The following is a 20,102-nucleotide window of genomic DNA, read 5'->3' on the forward strand; positions in this document are numbered from 1 at the left end:
TCCCGTTGTACTTCCCCTTTTCCCAAATTGACGCCATTTAGATAGTAATCTGCCTTCCTATTTTTGCTACCAAAGTGGATAACCTCACATTTATCCGCATTAAACTTCAACTGCCATGCTTCTGCCCACTCCCCCAACCTGTCCAAGTCACCCTGCATTCTCATAGCATCCTCCTCACAGTTCACACTGCTACCCAGCTTTGTGTCATCTGCAAATTTGCTAATGTTACTTTGCATGTGATGATGTTTGCATCTTCAACAGAATAGATGTGTGATGATGTCTGCATGTACGCTCCTCCTCTCTTCTGGTACCTTTCACCCCAAGTCTTCCCAAGGCTGTTGACGGCCAGTACTGTCCTTTGAAACTGTAATCACTGTCCAAAATGGGAACGCAGCAGTCAATTTGTACACGAGACTGGTGAAGCCAGGTCAATTGTCAAGAATTTAAGAAGGAACTGCAGATGCTGGAAAATCGAAGGTACACAGAAATGCTGGAGAAACTCAGCGGGTGCAGCAGCTCCTTCACTCCATAGATGCTGCTGCACCCTCTGAGTTTCTCCAGCATTTTTGTATACCTTCAAATGTCAAGAGTGTTTTAATGTCATTTGTTCTCGACAGAACAATGAAATTCTTACTTGCAGCAGCACAACAGAATTTATAAACCCTGTACTCTGTAAAGGGTAATAAATGCACAGTAGCAGATCCTTAATATAAATATTCATCATCCAGAAATACTAAAATTCTGTATTCATGAAACAAGTAACCCATAAAGAAACACTTGCCAGATATAATGAATTCAATAAATATCTCCAGTCAATAAATCCATTGTAAAAAGTATATAATTTCATACATAATTACTTGCAAGGCATATTAGAAGATTCAAATAACTTTAAAAATGATGTTGGAAGCTCAAATTTATCACTGGTATGTAATCTGAATTTGCTTGTAATCCTATCCAAATATGGCTCGATCTAATGTACTTTGTTAGCTGTCAAGAACCTCCAATTCTCGGTTGCATTTCCCACCTTACCTCCTCCAAGTGTACACACTCCCAGGCAGGGGAATGTCACAGCCTTCATGTGTGTGTTGTGTGTAGCATGGGGACAGCATAGAGCTGGTGAAAGGTTCATTGCCAACAGGGGTCTCCTTACTCGGAGGCAAAGCAGCCCGAGAGACCAGAGTTGAGACAGAGACACAAGAAACTGCAGGTACTGGAATCTTGAGTAGAACACAGACTGAAGAAGGGTCCCAATCTGAAACATCAGCTATCCATATCCTCCGCAGATGCTGCCTGGCCTGCTGAGTTACTCTAGCACTTTGTGTTTTATTTGAGACAAAAACTGACCCACCTTGGTTTCATGATTTGAATTAATGTATTGGTATTGGTTTATTTTTGTCACTTTTACTGAGATATAGTGGAAAATGTTGTTTGCTTGCTATCCAGTCAAATCATACTGTACTTGAGTTCAATCAAGCCCTACACAAGTACGACACCAAATATTGACACAGAATGCTGGAGTAACTCAGTGGAACAGGCAGCAACTCTGGAGGGAACTAATACGTGACGTGTCGGATCGAGACCTTTTCTTCAGACTGAGAGTCGGGGAGAGGGAGTCAGAACTCTGGTTGGAGTAGGTGTAAATAAAGTAGGTGTAAATAAAGTAGATTACACAGTCTGGAGTTCAAAGTCATCTTAATCTGTACACATAGTATAGTGGTACAGTTAGTTGTTAGTTCATCGTTACCGCTTCCAAGACTGCCTAGTGTAGGAAGTGGGTGTTAGTATAAAGCATACAGTAAGGTGGGGTTAGTGATGCTATTTCTACTATGATTGGTTCACATGCAATAACCAATCTACAGTAGACAGTGGCGGACTGGGTCTAAAATATTGGTTGCTAGGAGATAAAGGGGGCCCACTTCATCAGGGGCCCACTTGATATAGGGGGCCCACTTCATCAGGGGCCCACTTGCCATCGGGCAAGCTGACACCCTGGCCAGTTCGCCACTGACAGCAGATACACCTTGAGGAGATTTTGCAGTGGAGCAGACACCTGCACAAGTACAACAGGTAGAGCAAAGAGAATAATACCAGCGGGCAGACTATACAGTAGTGTGACAGTGTTATAGCATTACAGTTACAGAGAGAGCACAGATTTAAAAAAACTGCAAGGTTTGCAATGAGATAATTTGGGAGATCAGGACTACACTCCAGTTTACGGAAGGATCAGTCTGATAGCAGTGGGGAAGGAGCAACTACACCACTGTAATTCCGCTTTAATGATAATATGACAAATTAGTTCATGTTAAAAATAGCAGCATGCATTGGCTACAGTATGTTGTAAAACAGGAACGTATCAACTACTCAATGTCAGCATAACCCTGCGATAAGGAGTGCACTGTGCCCTGAACCCATATGGTGCTTAAGGACTCAGCAAATCCCAGCAGCAAGAAATATTTTGTTTTTTTGAGGATACTGCTGAACAGCAGATTCTGGAGGGATTTCAGTTCAAAGGTCAGTTTATTGTCACATGAACCAATTAAGGTACCGTGAAACTCCAATTACCACACAGCCATACTAAATAAAAGCAACAAGACACACAACTACATAAAAGTTACCGTAAACATCCACCACAGCGGATTCCTCAGATTTCTCGCCATGATGGAAGGCAATAAAGTCCATCTTCTTCCTCTTTATTCTCCCGCGTTCGGGGCTGTCGGACCATCTGCAGTCGGGGCGATCGAAGCTCCCGCAGCCGGCGATCCAAGCCCCCGTGTTGGGGCGGTCCAAACTCCCGCGGCTTGATGCTCCCGAAGTCCGCAGGCTCCCGCAGTTGGGGCTCCCAAAGTCGTTCCCCAGCAGAAGTCGCCAGCTCCTCGATGATAGGCCGCAGTGCGGACGGAGATACGATACGGAAAAAAATCGCATCCCTGTCGAGGTAAGAGATTAAATAAAGTTTTCCCCAACCCCCCATATAAAACAAGCTAAAGAACACTAAAACATACAATTAACACGTACTAAAAAAAAACAAAGAAGGAAGGGACAGACAGACTGTTGGCGAGGCAGTCATTGCTGCTGCCAGTTCTCTATCTGCGGGGCAGAACTTGAGTTTAATCGTTGTTACATTGCAATTGAAAACCCACATGTGTTGTGCAGTGTGGGCACCATCAGGAAATGAAACCCGATCTTCTCTGACAATTTTAGTCATGACTAAAACTAATCCATTTTACTGAAGATAATTGAGGGATCAAAATGCGCAGGAATATTGGGGAGGACCAGCGGCACCCTTCTTTGAAATGGTCCCGTGGAATAATTTGCATCAAGAGGCAGGGTCTCAGTTCAGACTAAAAACAAAGAAATGTTAATGATTAATGTCACATAGTAGTTGTTTCCAGAAGATTAGAATGTTTTCATTCTGAGTATGTGATTCGAAAAAGGCTGAAAATTTAGGAGAGCATAATAATGAGATTCTAGGAGATTCCCAGAAGCTGACATTTGAGAGCATGTAGCCAGCACCGTGAGCTTCAACATCAACAAGGGGTTTTCTGAGTCATGGAACATTGCGGCATGGAAATAAGATCTTCATCCCAAGTCCGCGCCAACCACTAAACATCCACCCATATCATTGCTAGATTAATCCCAATTTCTTTCTCCACACATGCCCACCAACTCCCTCTAGATTCTACCAAACATTTAGGTACTAGGGACAACTTAGAGTCGTCAATTCACCTATTCACTCACACTTCATTGGAATGTAGGAGGACCATTGGAGCACCGCTGGCAACCCACCAGTCGCTGGAGAGCATGCAAACTCCACACAGACAGCATCAGGGGCCAGGATTAAGTCCAAGTCGTCGGAGTTGTCAGGCAGCAGCTCTGTAAACTGTGCCGCCTGCATTAAGTTCTCGGGTAATAAGTGCAGAATTCTGAACTGAGGCAGAAAGTGATGAAATCAGACCTAAAGGAGAGAGCATTTAAAAGTTTTGCTTCACTCTCCGACTGTGCTGTATTAATCCCCTCGTCTCCCTTTGTCCACAAACTGTTCCATCTAAAATGCACTGAGATAATCAGATGGATTCCCTCCAGACATAGTTCTGTGTTAAAAAGAGAGAGTTCATTAATTTGCTGCTGGAACTTCCAACAGAGTCACTGATTTATCCTCGTTCACAGATACCCAGCCAAACAACAACCCCCATTAGCTGCCAATAACATTTAGTTCATTAGATCAAGGAGACGCATTACCCTAAACTAATTATTAGCTCATTATCCTCAACCGTGTCCACACGACACACTGCATTATAGACACTAAATGCTGGAGTAACTCAGCGGGGCAGGCAGCATCTCAGGGGAGAAGGAATGGTTGACGTTTTGGAAGAAGGGTCTCCACCCGAAAAGTCACCCATTCCTTATAACCATAGAAGGGCCGAGATGGCCTGTTTCCGTGCTGTAATTGTTATATGGTTATATGGTTATAAGGAATGGGTGACTTTTCGGGTGGAGATCCTTCTTCCGAAACGTCAACCATTCCTTCTCTGCAGATATGCTGACTTACTCCAGCATTTTGTGTCTATCTTCGCTTTAAACCAACATCTGCAGTTCTTTCGTACATGTACTGCATTATCTCTGTTCCCATCCAGGCTGCTCCCAGGGTTTCAATAGTGTTCCACATTAGTATTCCTGCCTCTCAGTCAGATGTTTGTGAGGTTACTTCCCGTAAAAGTGACCTACACATACAAGCTTGGCTCACAGTACAGTACCTAGGGAGTGTTGCAATTCCAGAGATGCCATTTTCAAAATAGCCTCAAAACCAAAATTCCATTCACGCATTGAATCTTGGTAAAAGATTCCAACATGAACATGTGAGGCATAATTTTGGTTATAGAAATGCGAGTCTTTCTTTAAACATTAAACAGGATGTACCCAAAAGGGAGTTGGGCTGTGTTCTTAGTTGTCAAGTAATTATAGACAGTTCAGCCTCTTAATTGAAATGTTTCCTGTGAATAACAGGCCATGTAATAGTTGAACTGAGTTGCCAGTGAAACTGTAGGTGAAAGATATTGTCACAATTTGCAGCTCACTTCATTCAATTGAGGGAATTATATTTTTCTATATTGTTGGATGTTATCATATTTAAACCTTTGGGAAGAAATTAATCCGAATGCTCGAAGGAGTCTGATATGCTAGCGTATTAGTTACTTGCTGCTTGGATCTTCATCCACGCCGTCCCATTGCCTAATCTGTTCCTTCCTCCCACCTTCCATTTGAGCTCAGCTAAAGTCCACTTCCCACATCTCAACACCGGTTGCTCATTGACGAACAAATTTAGAATTTAGAAGGATGAGATGGGATCTTATGGAAACATGTAAAAACCCTAAGGGATTGGACAGGCTAGATGCAGGAAAAATGTTCCCGATGTTGGGGGAGTCCAAAACCAGGGGTCACTGTTTAAGAATAAGGGGTAGGCCATTTAGGACTGAGATGAGGAAAACCTTTTTCACCCGGAGTTGTAAATCTGTGGAAGGCAGTGGATGTTTTCAAGAGAGAGTTAGATATAGCGGAATCAAGGAATATGGGGAGAAAGCAGGAACGGGGTACTGATTTTGGATGATCAGCCATGATCATATTGAATGGTGTTGCTGGCTCGAAGGGCCAAATGCCCTACTACTGCATCTATTTTCGATATTTCTATGACACCTGCACCTCATGTTTATATTTCTCATTCAAATCCCTCCACTGTCCCTATGCACCTTAATTCTAATACTTCCAGTCCTACATTGCTCTTCCTATTTTTGCCCCTTGACCATTCCTGGCTTCATTTAATGTACAGTTAGTAGCTGTGCCTTCAGCTCCTAACGCTCCAAACTTCAGAACTCGCTTGCTAAATCTAGTCACCTCCACCTTCTTCCCCTCATGTTAAATGTTCTTTAAAACATATCTCTTATATAATATCAATCACTGTACTTGCTGCAAACGTTTGTTCGATGTTGATACATAGAACTGCTGATGCTGGTGTTGGAGAGGTCAAAAAGGAAGTAATTGCGGGTCAGGACAAGTTCCGCCAAGCGGGGGAGAGTGTTAATAGTGGGGAATTGATTGTGTCCCTGTTCAAGGAGGAACCAAAGGGGCTTGAGACCTTCCTGGTGGGGAATAGAAGTATAAAGGGACTGGACGTCCATTGTAAAAGTCTGAAGAATGGACCCGGCTGACAAGTCGCCTATCCATGTTCACCAGAGATGCTGAGTTACTCCGGCACTTTGTGTCTTTTTTAATAATGTTCGACTGATAATCAGTTCCATGAGGCAATGAGGATACTTGCTACATTAATAGTGCTATATAAAAAGAAAGTTGTTGTTTGAATCAATGCCAGAATTTAGGAAGAATGCCAGTGGTGGAATAATGAAATGTTATGAGATGAAGTGTTGAGATCTGTCATGTAACAGTATTGCTGTGTCTTAGTTGCCATCACATGTGTCTTGCACCAGTTTGGCTCGGTAATGATAACATAAACATTAAATATGTAATTGGCTGCTGTATTTGTTCAGTTCTATGACTCAACCATGTAATTTACAACAGTAACCTTGATCGACTCCAGTGAGGATCAGTTAATCATTGAACAGCAAGGGATCCAATGAGAACATAACAATTCACTGTATGCCTGGTAGCTCTTTAAACATTAATCAAAGGTTTGTTTGTGAAAACCCTATCTTCTGACACTTTATATTTGTGTGTGTGTACATATCTATATAAATTGTATATATATTTCTCACTCAAATATGTTGACTTACAAAGAACCGCACCACAGGAGAAGGCCGTTTGATCCTGTGAGTTTATTTGTTCAAAGATTACAGTGTGCCCATTAAGCTACGACATCTGAATGGGAACGGATGAGATTGAATCAGGGGCTCACTTCCTGTCCCCCAATAAATGGGCAGTCGGATTGATCCAATGATGAAATAGGTTAAAATAATCCACATTATATGTACATCTTAGTCCACAGTGGACGTTTAATCATCCGAAAGAAACGTTGGTACGAATTATTCCCAGTTTCCAAAGAACCACAACCCAGCGGCATGAATATTGATTTCTCTAACTTCAAGTAACCCTTGCATTCCCTCTCTCTCCATTCCTCCACCACCTTAGTCCCCTTGCTCATTTCACCGTTTGCATTCCTTGTTATCGCCCCTTCCCCAGCCAACAATGAACCATTGTGGGCTCCACCTTTCCTGAAGTCATCGATGCAGGCTCTGCTTTTTTTTTTTTTTTATTTTATTTTTTTTATATAGCACGTTTTAAGTCAACTCGCATTGACACCAAAGTGCTTTACATAAATTAAATAATAAGTTCCATTACAAACCATAGAAAAAGGTTTAAAAAAATGAATAAAATGGACACAACACATTATAGAGTTCAACACAAACGTCCCCCCACAGCAGAATCAAAACATTTCCACTGTGGGGAAAGGCACCAGAAAGTTAAGTCCTCTTCCTCTGTGAAACAGCTTTGTCCTGTACCTTCCCATTCCTCCCTGACTCTCAGTCTGATGAAGGGTTTCGACCTGAAACTTCACCTGTTCATTTTCTCCAGAGATGCTGCCTGACCCGCTGGGTTACTCCAGCTTTTTGTGTCTATTTCCAAAGAATGCTTCTGTGTCAACATTGCACACAGTTGCAAGGACCAACTATGTGCCCTGTTAGTGATCATCCTGAACTTTTCCCATTCCTCCCCCACCCCTCATCTCAGTACATGTTACACTGAGTAATGTTCAATGTGTACATTCACAGATAAATGTATTATATGATCAAGTTCATGAACACAAGAAAATTAATGTTGACGTTACAAACAAAGACACAAAGTGCTGGAGTAACTCAGTGGGTCAGGCAGCATCTCGGGAGAACATGGATAGTTGACGTTTCGGGTTGAGACCCTTCTTTAAACAAGAAGTAAGCTTCCAACAAAGTTAGTGCATGATGTAAATGGTCACAGGAACAGACACCGAATAATGGTAATGACAGCTATGCATTGTTTAGGAGGGATGATGCATAGTAAGGAATGGGAGGGAAAGGGTTATTTCCAGATTGAATAAGGGAGAATTAGGTTCATCGTTGATTTCTTGAGTGGATATGAATGTCTATGGAAGTTGGCTGGAGAGACAATGAGAACAGAGATCAGACTGTAGTGAGAGAGGAAGATAGACACAAAATGCTGGAGTAACGCAGCGGGACCGGCAACATCTCTGGGTGACGTTTCGGGTCGAGACTTGATCAGTCTGAAGAAGGGTCTCGACCCGAAACGTCACCCATTCCTTCTCTCCAGTGATGCTGCCTGTCCTGCTGAGTTACTCCAGCATTTTGTGTCCACAGAGATCAGACTGTGGACTTTGAGAACTAGATTATTGCACAAGAGCTCTTGGTCACATTGGAGCTGGGGGAGGGGGATTACTTTGGATTACATGAAACAGTTGAGTAATTGAGTTGGAAACTGCGTTGGAAGGAAAGCTGGAAAACGGCCAGCACAAATGATTAGAAAATGACTTTAGTTTTAATTTCTGGGTTTGTTGTTTGGCCACTGTGATCCCAGAATGACGTTGTTTATTTATGGTAAACGCTGAGAGGAGAGAAGGAGGATAAATAAGCTGGCCTTGTCAACTGAAGCAAAAAATAAATAAAAAATTGCTGGAGGAACTCAGTGGGTCAGGGAGCATCTGTGGGAGGAAATGGACAGAAGACACTTTGGGTCAGGAGCCTTCTTCACACTGTGGAGTGGAGATAACTGGCGGAAAGAATTTGTACCGAAGATAGACACTAAATACTGGAATAACTCAGCGGGTCAGGCAGCATCTCTGGAGAGAAGGGACTGGTGACGTTTCAGGTCGAGACCCTTCTTCAGACTCCTTCCTACGCAGTATGAGTTTATAGGTTAATTGATTTCTGTAAATTGCCACTATTGTGTAGGACTTAAAACTAGTGTACGGGTGATTGATGGCGTGGACTCGGTTGCCGTAGGTCCTGTTTCCACGCTGTATCTCTAAAAAATTTAAAAAGAGGTGTGGCAGGATCTGGCAAGTGATAGGTGACATCCAGCTAAGATGGATGGGGAATAGAAAGGTGACGATAGTAACAAGGCCAAAGGTGCTGTGTGGAGAAGGCAAATGGCTCCCAGATTCCACGAGATCGCCTTGTTCTGGGATTTGACACTCATCATGTGTAAAGACCGCTACGCACCGGCAACTCCATTCATCTGCATCCGTTTGAAGTCCAGCCAGGTGCAGACATGCTCCTCCAGCAATGCTTTCAACCAGCCAGATAGCCCCACCCACATACCCACTCCTAACTATGTGCTCCAAATATCCAGCACTATGGTCAAATCAATTGGTGGTCAATCACCAGGAGATGTTGGAAACAAGGTCCAGCAGTGAGAAACCACTGGGGCATGAGAGGAGAACTTGGGGAGAGGCTGTCCTCAGGTTCTTTCGTTCTGTGGGTTGAAACAATATCAGAGCCACAACAAAATGTATCAGGGTGAGTGGTTGAAGTCCAGAGGTCAGTTGCTGGGATCTCAAGAACAGGCTCAGTTAAAGCAGGAAACTAATTCTGAAGCCCCACCAGCAACACCTCTCTAAACCCCCCTGAACCCCATCACAAACCCCCCCAACAAATCCCCACAAACCCCTCATCAACTCCTTACCCAAACCCATCTCCATCAACTCCACCACCACAGTCCCCCTCGCCCAATCCCTCCCCATCCCCACCCCACATACCCCCTGAACCCCCCAACAAATCCGCCCAAACTCCACCACCAACTCCTTCCCCAAACCTACCACCAACCCCACCGACCACCCTGTATCCCACCACCATCCCCTCTCCACATCTCCATCAATAGTCCCCTCTCCCAACTCCACTACAAAGCCACCACTAGGCTCCCCAAACCCCACCTTCAAACCGTCCACCAATCCCACGGTCTTCCCTGCACCTACCACCATCCCCTCCCCCCACCTCCACTCACCCCACCACCACCATCCCCTCCCCCCACCTCCACTCACCCCACCACCACCATCCCCTCCCCCCACCTCCACTCACCCCACCACCACCATCCCCTCCCCCCACCTCCACTCACCCCACCACCACCATCCACTCCCCACCTCCACTCACCTCACCACCACCTCCCCCTCCCCCCACTCCCCACCTCCACTCACCTCACCACCACCTCCCCCTCCCCCCACTCCCCACCTCCACTCACCCCACCACCTTCATCGCCTTCCACACACCCCACCACCACCATCCCCTTCCCCCACTCCCCACCTCCACACATCCCACCACCACCTCCCCCTCCCCCCACTCCCCACCTCCCACTCCCCACCTCCACTCACCCCACCACCACCATCCCCTTCCCCCACTCCCCACCTCCACACATCCCACCTCCACCATCCCCTCCCCCCACCACCACCTCCCCCTCCCCCCACTCCCCACCTCCCACTCCACTCCACCTCCACTCACCCCCCACCACCACCATCCCCTCCCCCCACTCCCCACCTCCACACATCCCACCTCCACCATCCCCTCCCCCCACCACCACCATCCCCTCCCCCCACTCCCCACCTCCACTCACCTCACCACCACCTCCCCCTCCCCCCACTCCCCACCTCCACTCACCCCACCACCTCCATCACCTTCCGCACTCCCCACCTCCACCATCCCCTCCCCCCACCACCACCTCCCCCTCCCCCCTCTCCCCACCTCCACTCACCCCACCACCTCCATCGCCTTCCGCACTCCACACACCCCTCCTCCCACTCCTCACCTCCACATAGGAGACCCTTCTTCAGTAGCACGACACACTAACAGAGCTCAGAAGAGTTAGACTTTGATCAGGCCTTTGTTTCGCTGCTAAAATCCTTGCATCTGGAGATGAATTGTACATCTTGGCCCCTGTAAGCTATCCAGCTGCAGGGGCCTCCACTTGTGGAGGCTCAGTGCTTCCTCAGTAGCCAGCTGTGTGCTGGAACCCTTCTAGGGGGGGGAGGGGGGCGAATCATTGACCAGAGGGCAGCAAAGGGCACCCTTCTCCCATCCTACAGCCAGTGTTTGCATGGTAATAAGTTGTTTAGCATAATTGCAATTATCTGAGAAGGGGTCGTGTAAATATAAGGCACACGCCTCAATTACTTTGTAGTTCCTTTTCAAGCCTGTGCGTCCCAATGAGTAATCGGACCGTATCTGGTTGCCTAATCCCAAGTCTCCACTGGGTTGATGAAAGAAACATCTGCTCCCCATCTCTGGTCATTCTCGTAATAACTATTTCACATAGAAAAATCACCAAGAGTCAGACTCCATTGAACCCTTGAAGTCCCTTGGTGATGCACAAACTAATACATGACTCTTGACCTCTTGCATCCATTTAAAGGTCATTCTCGTTCAAGTGCTGAACTCAAAGCTTTTGGCCCTGGCCAGCAAGAGATTTACTTCCAAGACCACGGACCCTTTCAGATTTTCCTAAGCGGATATGTAAAGGGAAGTGAGGTTTTCCCCAGTTAAACAAAGGCTACAGTTAAACAGACCGGTTCTGTTCAGAGCCCCGTGTCACAGACAGAATGCATTGGCCTTCAAAGGAGTTTGTCATTGGATTTTATATGTTACCATGGTTTGCAAAGTTAGTGTATGAGGAGAGATTGGACAAGATGAGACGTGTTCTGTGGTCTATAGAAAGTTGTGCCATTGAATTGAAATAATAGGCTAGATGGAGACTATTCACATTGGCAAGAGGAATGGAAGGGGGGGGGGCAAAATCTTAAAGGCAATGCCAGCATTCTGGGAGAGGATACAACCAACCAACACTGAGTAAAGGAGAGGAACTGCTGCCCACAAAACACTGTTGATGCTGACTCAGATGATAATGGGTCTGAGGTTAATAGATGTCTACTAGCGAGGATTGTAAATCACATGGAACCAAGTCAGTGCCTGTCAATGGGAAACCAGTCAGCTGTGAAATAGCTGGGAACTGGCTCCACATCTTCCAGCTGGGCATGGCCTCTGAGCAGCTGGAGTGATGGATCCTGTGGAACAAGGACTACCACCTGCTTCCCCGCACCCTAACACTTTAAAGTACGGTCACTGTGAAATGAGGGAAACATTGCAGCTATTTTGCAAACAGGAAGCTCCTCTATACAGGAATGTGACAGTGACCAGATAACCTGTTTTACAAATGCTGATGATCACCAAATGGTGGAGTCACTCAGTGGGTCCGGCAGCATCTCTGGAGAGATGCTGTCTGACCCACTGACTTACTCCAGCATTTTGTGTCTATATTCGGTGTAAACCACCATTTGCAGTTCCTTCCTATACAAAGCTTTGGAGAGCGAGTTTGTGGAATGGGACAGTGCGCTGCAGAGGTGTATGAGCACACTGGAGAGGGAGCAGAGAGGATGTGCAAGGATGTGTCTCAGACTGGAGAATCCTAGCTCGGAGGAAAGTTTGGACTAGCTGAGGTTGTTTTCTTTGGAAAAGGAGAGGCTGGGGGCAGATTTAATTGAGGTATGTAAAACCACAAGGGCCCACGTGGAAACAGGCCCTTTCTATTTACTCTCTCAATACCTGGCTTAATACCCCTGGGAGGATTGTTTTCTCTGGAATGTTGGAAGCTGAGGGGAGACATGATAGAAGTATATTAAATTATGAGAAGCATAGAGACAGGTAGGCAACCAGAATCTTTTCCCCGGGTGGGAATGTCTAAAACTGGAGGGCATAGCTTTAAGGTGAAAGGGGCAAAGATTGAAGAAGATGTGTGGGACAGTTTTTTACTGTGGTGGTGGGGGTCTGGTAGAGAGTGGTGGGGGTCTGGTATTTGCTGCTAGTAGTAGTGGTGGGGTCAGGTACAATAGTGGCATTTAGAAGGCTTTTGGATCGACACATTGATATGCAGGGAATTTCGCCTTCCATCACAGTGAGGAATGTGGAGGAGTCACTGTGGTGGATGTTTATGTTAAAATGTATTTTGTGTGTTCCGTTGCATTTTATTTGTATGACTGACTTGGCAAATGAAATTCCTCATATGTTGCAAAACACACTTGGCTAATAAAGTATTATTGTGATTGTGATTGAATAGAGAGATATGGATCACATGCTGGCAGAGGAGATTAGTTGAACCGAGCATCATGTTTGGCGTGGACGTTATGGGCTGTAGAGTCCGTTCCTGTGCTGTATTGTTCTGTGTTCTGTGGGAAGGGGGGAAGATTTAGTGGAATTGGTGGAAGGACCAGAGGGGAGCTGAAGAGGTCTCCTTTCAAAATCTCTATCTGTAAAGGTGGGTGAGCAAAAACCATTGTAACACTGAAAAAGGACTTGGATATATACCTGGAGAGCCAGGACCTGCAGTGATCTCACACCACTGCTGGGTGGTGGTTGGGTGGTCTCATCTCAATGGGGATGGTCATAATGGGCCAAATGACTTCTGTCAGATTTTCTGTGAAGACAGTGAAAATCTCTGTATTGCCATGAGATCTTTAACATTAGGGCACCTTCAAATAACGTCTCACCTGTAAGGTGACTACCTCTGCACTGGAGAATCAGCCTGGAATCTCTTGGGTGGGACTCGGACCCAAGATGTCACACTCTCAAGGCATGACTGTTATTCACTGTGAGTTTAGTTTAGTTTAGTATGGTTTAGAGAGACAGAGCGGAAATAAGCCCTTCGGCCCATCGGGTCCGCACCTACCAGCGATCCTGCACACTAACACTACCCTACACACGGTAGGGACAATTTACACTGTAACCAAGCCAATTAGCCTAGTAACCTGCACGTCTTTGGAGTGTGGGAGCTAACTGGAGATCCGAGAGAAAACCCACGCAGGTCACGGGGAGAAAGTACAAACTTTGTGCAGACAAACACTCGTAGTGAGGATTGTACCCGGGTCTCTGGCGCTGTAATGCAGCAACTCTACCGCTGCGCCACCGTGCTGCCCTAAAGTGAGTTGCATCTCTGTTATGCTGCAATGGAGCCAGAGTTGAGATTAATTAACTGCCTAGAGCTATGGGTAACGTGGAAGAAGATGCATAGCTCAGCGTGAAGCAAGAAAGCATTTTGCTGAGGAAGAACAAAAGGACCCAAAGAGTTGCTGCGTTTCAGATCAATAACACTGCCTCTTTATCGGTCTGCAGCGCAGTTTCCATTGTACTTCAGTGTCCTGACTAGTTTATTATCATCTCTCCTATTAATTACTGCACTTAAGCAGGAACAGCGTTGTACCTATAAATTCAGCAGCGCACACCACATGGATTTACTAACTGCTGAACCTTGACCTGATTTGCTCAATCCACTGTCTGTTCCCCTACTAAGCAACGTTGCACTCCTGCAGCTTAGCTGCCAGGACGCAATCTACAATTCCTGTTCACTGGAGCAAAAAAACGAGTTGTTGACAAGGGATTGAAGCTCTGTGTGAAAGAGCAATACACTGGGACAGGAACTCACCCCTTTCCTATCATCAAGCCATTTGCTGTGCGCAGCATGTCCTGCTGCTGTGTTGAGTTAGAGCTCTTGTTTATTCCTCTGGAGTTCCCCGTTGAATTGAGAATCATGGCCATTTGAACCACTCGCTGGGCAGCGAGTTGCAGAGTTTGGATGAATAAATGACATTTGCAAGTCAGGTTAGTGTGTGACTAGGGGGTCATTTTCATGTCTTGGCTGTGCTTGTCCTTCTGCATGTAAGATCACGAGTCAAAGTCAGCATATATTATGGCTGCTTCACACTGAAGGAATGCTGAGCTAGTGGTGGAGGGAATGAGCATTTAGACCAGTGGACAGGGTGTGAATGTCTGGCTGTGTTGTCCTGGGCCATGATGAGTATCTTGAGTTGTGTAGGAAGGAACTGCAGATGCAAGTTTAAACCGACGAGAAGACACTCTGAAGAAGGGTCTCCACCCGAAATGTCACCCATTCCTTCTCTCCAGAGATGCTGCCTGTCCTTGAGTTGTTGGAGCTGCTCTCATCCAACAAGAGTAGAGTATTTGACTGAACGATTCCATGTACTTGGTGCCCAATAAAAGGTACTTGTTGGGTGATGATTAGTCATCCTTATTGATCCCTGAGAAGTCCCTTGTTGGTCACATCAGTTTGTCCAGTTGACTGGTCAATATGGATGCAAGGAACTGCAGATGCTGGTTTACAAAAAAAGACATGAAACGCTGTCCGGAACACAGAACAAATATACCCTCTTGATCTTGCTCCCCTTCCCGTGCTACTTTGAACAGGCCGGGGCTCTTCTCTCTGGTGAAGGGAGGACTGGTGGGTGAACTGGGAGAATTATTTGAGATTATGAAAGGTTGGACAGGGTGGATGGAGCAAAGGTTCGTCCACTAGTAGGTGAGATGTGAACAAGGAGCCAGGAAGAAATTCAAGAGAAATATGAGGCCCACTCTCATGGAGAGTGTGTGTGAAGAGACTTTTCGACCATAGTCCTATCCCACATGGAAACAGGCCAACCTTGTCCATGTTGACTAACGTGACTAGTCCCATTTGCCTGCATTTGGCCCATATCCCTCATGACCCTACCCATATATATGTCCAAATGTCTTTTAGCAGTCGAAAGTGTACCCACTTCTATAACATCCGCTGGTTTATTCCAAATATGGACAACCCTTTCAAAAGTTTGCCCCTGAGGTCCCTCAAACATCTCCCCTCTCACAATAAGCCTATTCCCCCCTAATTTTAGAATCCTCTATTGTGGGAAAAAGACTGCAAGCCTTCACTTTATCCATGCCCCTCATGATGTTGTACACCTCAACAAGGCCAATCTCCACTAAGGTCACCCCTCAGACTCCTACGCTCCAAAGAAAATTTCACCAACCTATCGGTTTCACCAACCGGTTTGTGGGATGGACTGGGCAATATCCACAACACTCTGGTGTCGAGTTCTTTAGTTGCAACTGCACTCATCCATACGATTGCCCTAACAACCCGCATCTCTTTGGGATGTGGGAGAAAACCAGTATCCATTTATACAGTCACAGGAACTGTAGTTCCTTATACAGTCAAGGACAAGAGGAACCTGTAGAGATGAATGAAATTACAATGTTTTAAGAGCATTTGGACAGGTACCTGCTAAATGTCTTGTAAACAAAATAGTAAAAGTGTAGAGGGATTCAAGCCACATGCAGGCATTAGTTCAGGTTGGCATCTTGGTCAGCATGGACGTGTTGGGCTGTAGGAAAGGGGAATGATTTAATAGTGGTAAGTATTTCATTCAGAGGGTGGAGGTAGTTGAGGCAGGTATAACAACATTTTAAAGATAATTGGAGAAGAACATGGTTAGGAAAGGTTTAGAGGGATATGGGCCAAATGCGGGTAAATGGGACAAGCTTAGATGGGCATCTCGCTTGGCATGGACACATTGGGCAGAAGGGCCTGTTTCTATGCCCTATGACTCTTTGACTGTAACTCTACGAATCTATGGCAGACAGACATAGGCAGCACTGGAGGTCAGGATTGAACCTGGATCACTGGAACTGTGAAGAAGCATCACTACCTGCTGCACCCCTGTGTCTAGCTTGAAGCTGTTAACACACAGGAAGAGAGCTACCTGCTCAGCCTCAGCTGGACACAAAGGGATAATAGGCACGCTCCATCCACTTGTAAAGTTTAATACAGTTTTACGTTTGTCTGGTTTGTGCAGAGCAGGTGTGAGAACAGATGTTGCCTGGAGAGTTTTAAGAACAGGAATATACACTGATTATTAGCACATGAACAGCCCTCTAATCAGCAGTTCTGTACTCTGTCAAAACCCTTCAATGGTATTCACTGGTATTCAATTGTACTTTATTTGTCACAGCGAGGTCCAGTGAGATTCATTTTTGTATACAGTTCCATAAAAGTATCACCATTCACAAGCACTTAGATCCATCTTAGATCCATCTTAGATCCATCTTAGATAAGCATCTCAGATACAGTTGGTCTATATGTGTAAGAAGGAACTGCAGATGCTGGTTTAAACCGAAGATAGACAAAAGCTGAACTAACTCAGCGGGACAGGCAGCATCTCTGGAGAGAAGGAATGGGTGACGTTTCGGGTTGAGACCCTTCATCAGAGTTACTACAGCTTTTTGTGTCTATCTTAGGTCTCTAGTAATAGTACACTGAAACAGTATAGAGAGTTGCCGGATATGGCGCCATTTTCAAGTCCCAGTTGTTATAGTTGTAGAGTTCTTAACCTAACAATGATGAAGGCCTGTTTTCCTGGCAGTGTTGGAGGGTCAGTCTGGCCAAGAATGGCCGTTGGTGTCCTCCACCGCTCTGTGCCACTGCAGGCTGTGTCCAGTCCACGTGCTAGGCCTCTTGGAGCGGCTCCCGGTCCAGCCAAACTCCAGTCTGCTGCTGGGCCTCCAGTGGCCCAATCCATCATCAAGGTGTACAGCACTGCCTCCTACAGCCGGTCCGCCCACTGGTATTCCATTCATCACCCTCCTGTTGAGCAGAGGCTGGGCTCGGTGACCCCCACCCTCTACGGGCGGTCTCCAGGATTCGGGGCGGGCAGGCCAGGGCCTGGTGTCAGGCATGACCACGGCACGCCGGGGCCGACCTTGAACAATGTTCTCCAAGTATCACAACACTGGATGGCAGGGGCGGAAAACCAGGGGGGGGACACACGTCCCCCCCATGTTTTGAGAGGTGGGGGACACCCCCCCAAGTTTTTGTGATCCCGATTTTAAAATCTCCGTTTTTAGCGCTGGGTTGAGCCTCCGAAGCCTCGTGCGTGTGTGAGTGTGCGCATGCGCGCGTGGCCGCCAAAAAAATTGTGTCCCCCGTCCCCTCCATGTTTTGATAGCGAGTTCCGCTCTTGCTGGATGGGCCAGCAACCATGGGAGCTATCAATGAAACTGTACCTCAGAGCGGGAGATTCAGAGAGGGAGAGGGGACAGAAAGTTGATTACTTTTCACTAACAGGTGACTTTTACCCGCACTCTTCCCCACCCAGGCTACGTCTGCGAGCGAGATCGGCTGACCTTCACCTTCTGCCAGACCCTGAAGCTGATGGACCGATGTTACCTTCAGACCGTACGGGCACAGTGTTGCCGAACGTGCCAACGACATGGACCGAGAGACCGTGGTGATGAGCGCATCTCACGGAGATGAGCATCCAAGGGGGTGCAATGCAGAAAGCAAGAGACTTTTTAAGAAAATAACTATGGGGAGAAGGTATTACAGGGACTGAAAGGCACAGAAGCAATTCAGGAGAAAAAAAAAGAAAGATGTGTAAGAAAATCTGAAGTTTTTTAAATATTTATGTATAGATATAAATGAGAGAGACTTTCTTTCAGTATTCTTGTTTATGCGACCATTTGACAGGACAACAACCCCAGCTGTTGATTGCTGCCATGATTTACAGGGTTGGGGTTGCAGGATTGGGCCCGAGACCCGTGGTTGCTATAGTTACGTGTTGTCCTTTCAAGTAAAATTGGTGCTTTGTCGTTTGAAGAATGACACCTTCGCCATTGGATCCCACAACCTCAGCCCTCCCCTGAAAGTGTCGCGGAGACGGAGAGTTAATGAAGGAGTGTCCTGGGGCTCCATACCTGACAAGTGTCCTGTAACCCATCCCTGGTGTTGCCGGACAGCACAGAAACTTTTCATACTTGAACAATTTTTTAAAATATAAAAACCTATTTTATTTTCAACTTTTAAGAAGTTTTAGTTGAGCATGTATCATTCTGAATAACATGCATTATTCCGGAAACGGAGCTGTGGTGCTAGTACTTAAGAAGCGTTACACAACTTATACCGAACGCAGCAGGGCGCAGGCCACACTGATCTCTGAACTGAGTCATGTATTTGTGGGAGTATATTACCACAGAAGCAAATACTCTGTCTTATTGCAACGAGGGTCATGAACAACAGCTGTTGATGGCATTTGGGTCTCTAGTGCATACTTCCCTGAGACAACATTAAATCTTTTGTGTGCATTACATCCTTAAATTTTCCAGCCTTGAGTTTAACAAACAACACAAATGGAGGCTGTCTAATCCATGGCAGCAGAATAATCCTTTCCCTCCTTATTTCTTTGTCCCTCTAGTCTACAGCTGATTCACCCACACATCCCCACCAACATTCCCGTGAGTCTTCTGCAACCTAACTGCAAGAGGTGGTGCAATTTACAGTGGCCAACTTAACCAACTAGCACATCTTTGGGAAGTTGGAGGAAACCAGGGCACCCTGGGGGAATCTGTGCAGTGACACGGAGAACGTGCAAACTCCTAACAGACAGCACCCGAGGTCAAGATTGAACCTGGGCCACTGCACTGCCTGAGGGAGAAAGAGTGGGAAATATATTTGCCTCTCCCTCTGACCTCAGCTGTACCTAATCTGAAAATACCTGAGTGCTAAATCTAAAATGCAAAATAAAGTGGAACAAAGTTCATTATCCAGCTCTGTTCCCCTCATTTAACAAGGACAAGCATGAAGCCGCTCCAACTTCATCCGTGCCTCACCGATGTTCCATTTGAGTTCTCGCCAGGCAAGAGATCTTGTATCCGTCTTGCTGTGTCCCAGGAGTAGTGCAGAGACCTGCCTGTAGTTTGCATGTTAAGTCAGGCTGTTGGGTTCAGTGTTCAGGCAACTTTTACATGTTTACGGTTCTTTTTATTAAACTTGTTTTATCAAAATCTTTAGCCTAATTGTCGCAGATTGATTTTGTGCCTCAGGATTTAGTAACAGTGATTTTTATTGTCTCCTTCGATGTGGCTATCACTGGCCATCTTCCATTTCTTATTGCTCTTGTGCCTTTGTTGGTCAGCTGTAGTCTTCAAGTCATTCACCAGTGGAAGAACCTAACCATCGAGCTCCTACCTACGCTAATCCCATTTTATTCCCCCTACTTGCCCCTCAATGCCTCCCAGATTTTACTACCCAATTTAACCCCGTAGACAATTAACCCACCAAATCAAACGGCTTTGAAACTGGAGAACCCAAGATCAGAGGAAGAACATGTAAACTTCACAGAGACAGGTTCCTTCAGTGGGCACTCGCCTGTGTGTTTTTACCACCACAATGGCACTGTATAAATGAGTGTTACTGATGTTGAATCCATTGATTTAGAGTCATTGGCTCACAGACCCAGTGGATGG

The 20,102-nt window shown here is 46.0% G+C and overlaps 1 protein-coding gene across 2 annotated transcripts in view; it reads left to right on the forward strand.

The window, feature by feature from the left end:
* adamts7 (ADAM metallopeptidase with thrombospondin type 1 motif 7) overlaps positions 1–19,646 on the forward strand; it is a 121,318-nt gene extending 101,672 nt beyond the window's left edge. For both annotated transcript variants that reach the window (XM_033050363.1, XM_033050364.1), the window contains one exon: positions 17,957–19,646. In XM_033050363.1, the coding sequence (XP_032906254.1) occupies positions 17,957–18,114 (158 nt within the window). In that variant the 3' untranslated portion in view covers positions 18,115–19,646. The remainder of the gene's footprint in view (positions 1–17,956) is intronic.
* Positions 19,647–20,102: the final 456 nt, after the last annotated feature.

The sequence above is a fragment of the Amblyraja radiata genome, chromosome 34, assembly GCF_010909765.2.
Source record: "Amblyraja radiata isolate CabotCenter1 chromosome 34, sAmbRad1.1.pri, whole genome shotgun sequence".
Taxonomy (NCBI): Eukaryota; Metazoa; Chordata; class Chondrichthyes; order Rajiformes; family Rajidae; genus Amblyraja; species Amblyraja radiata.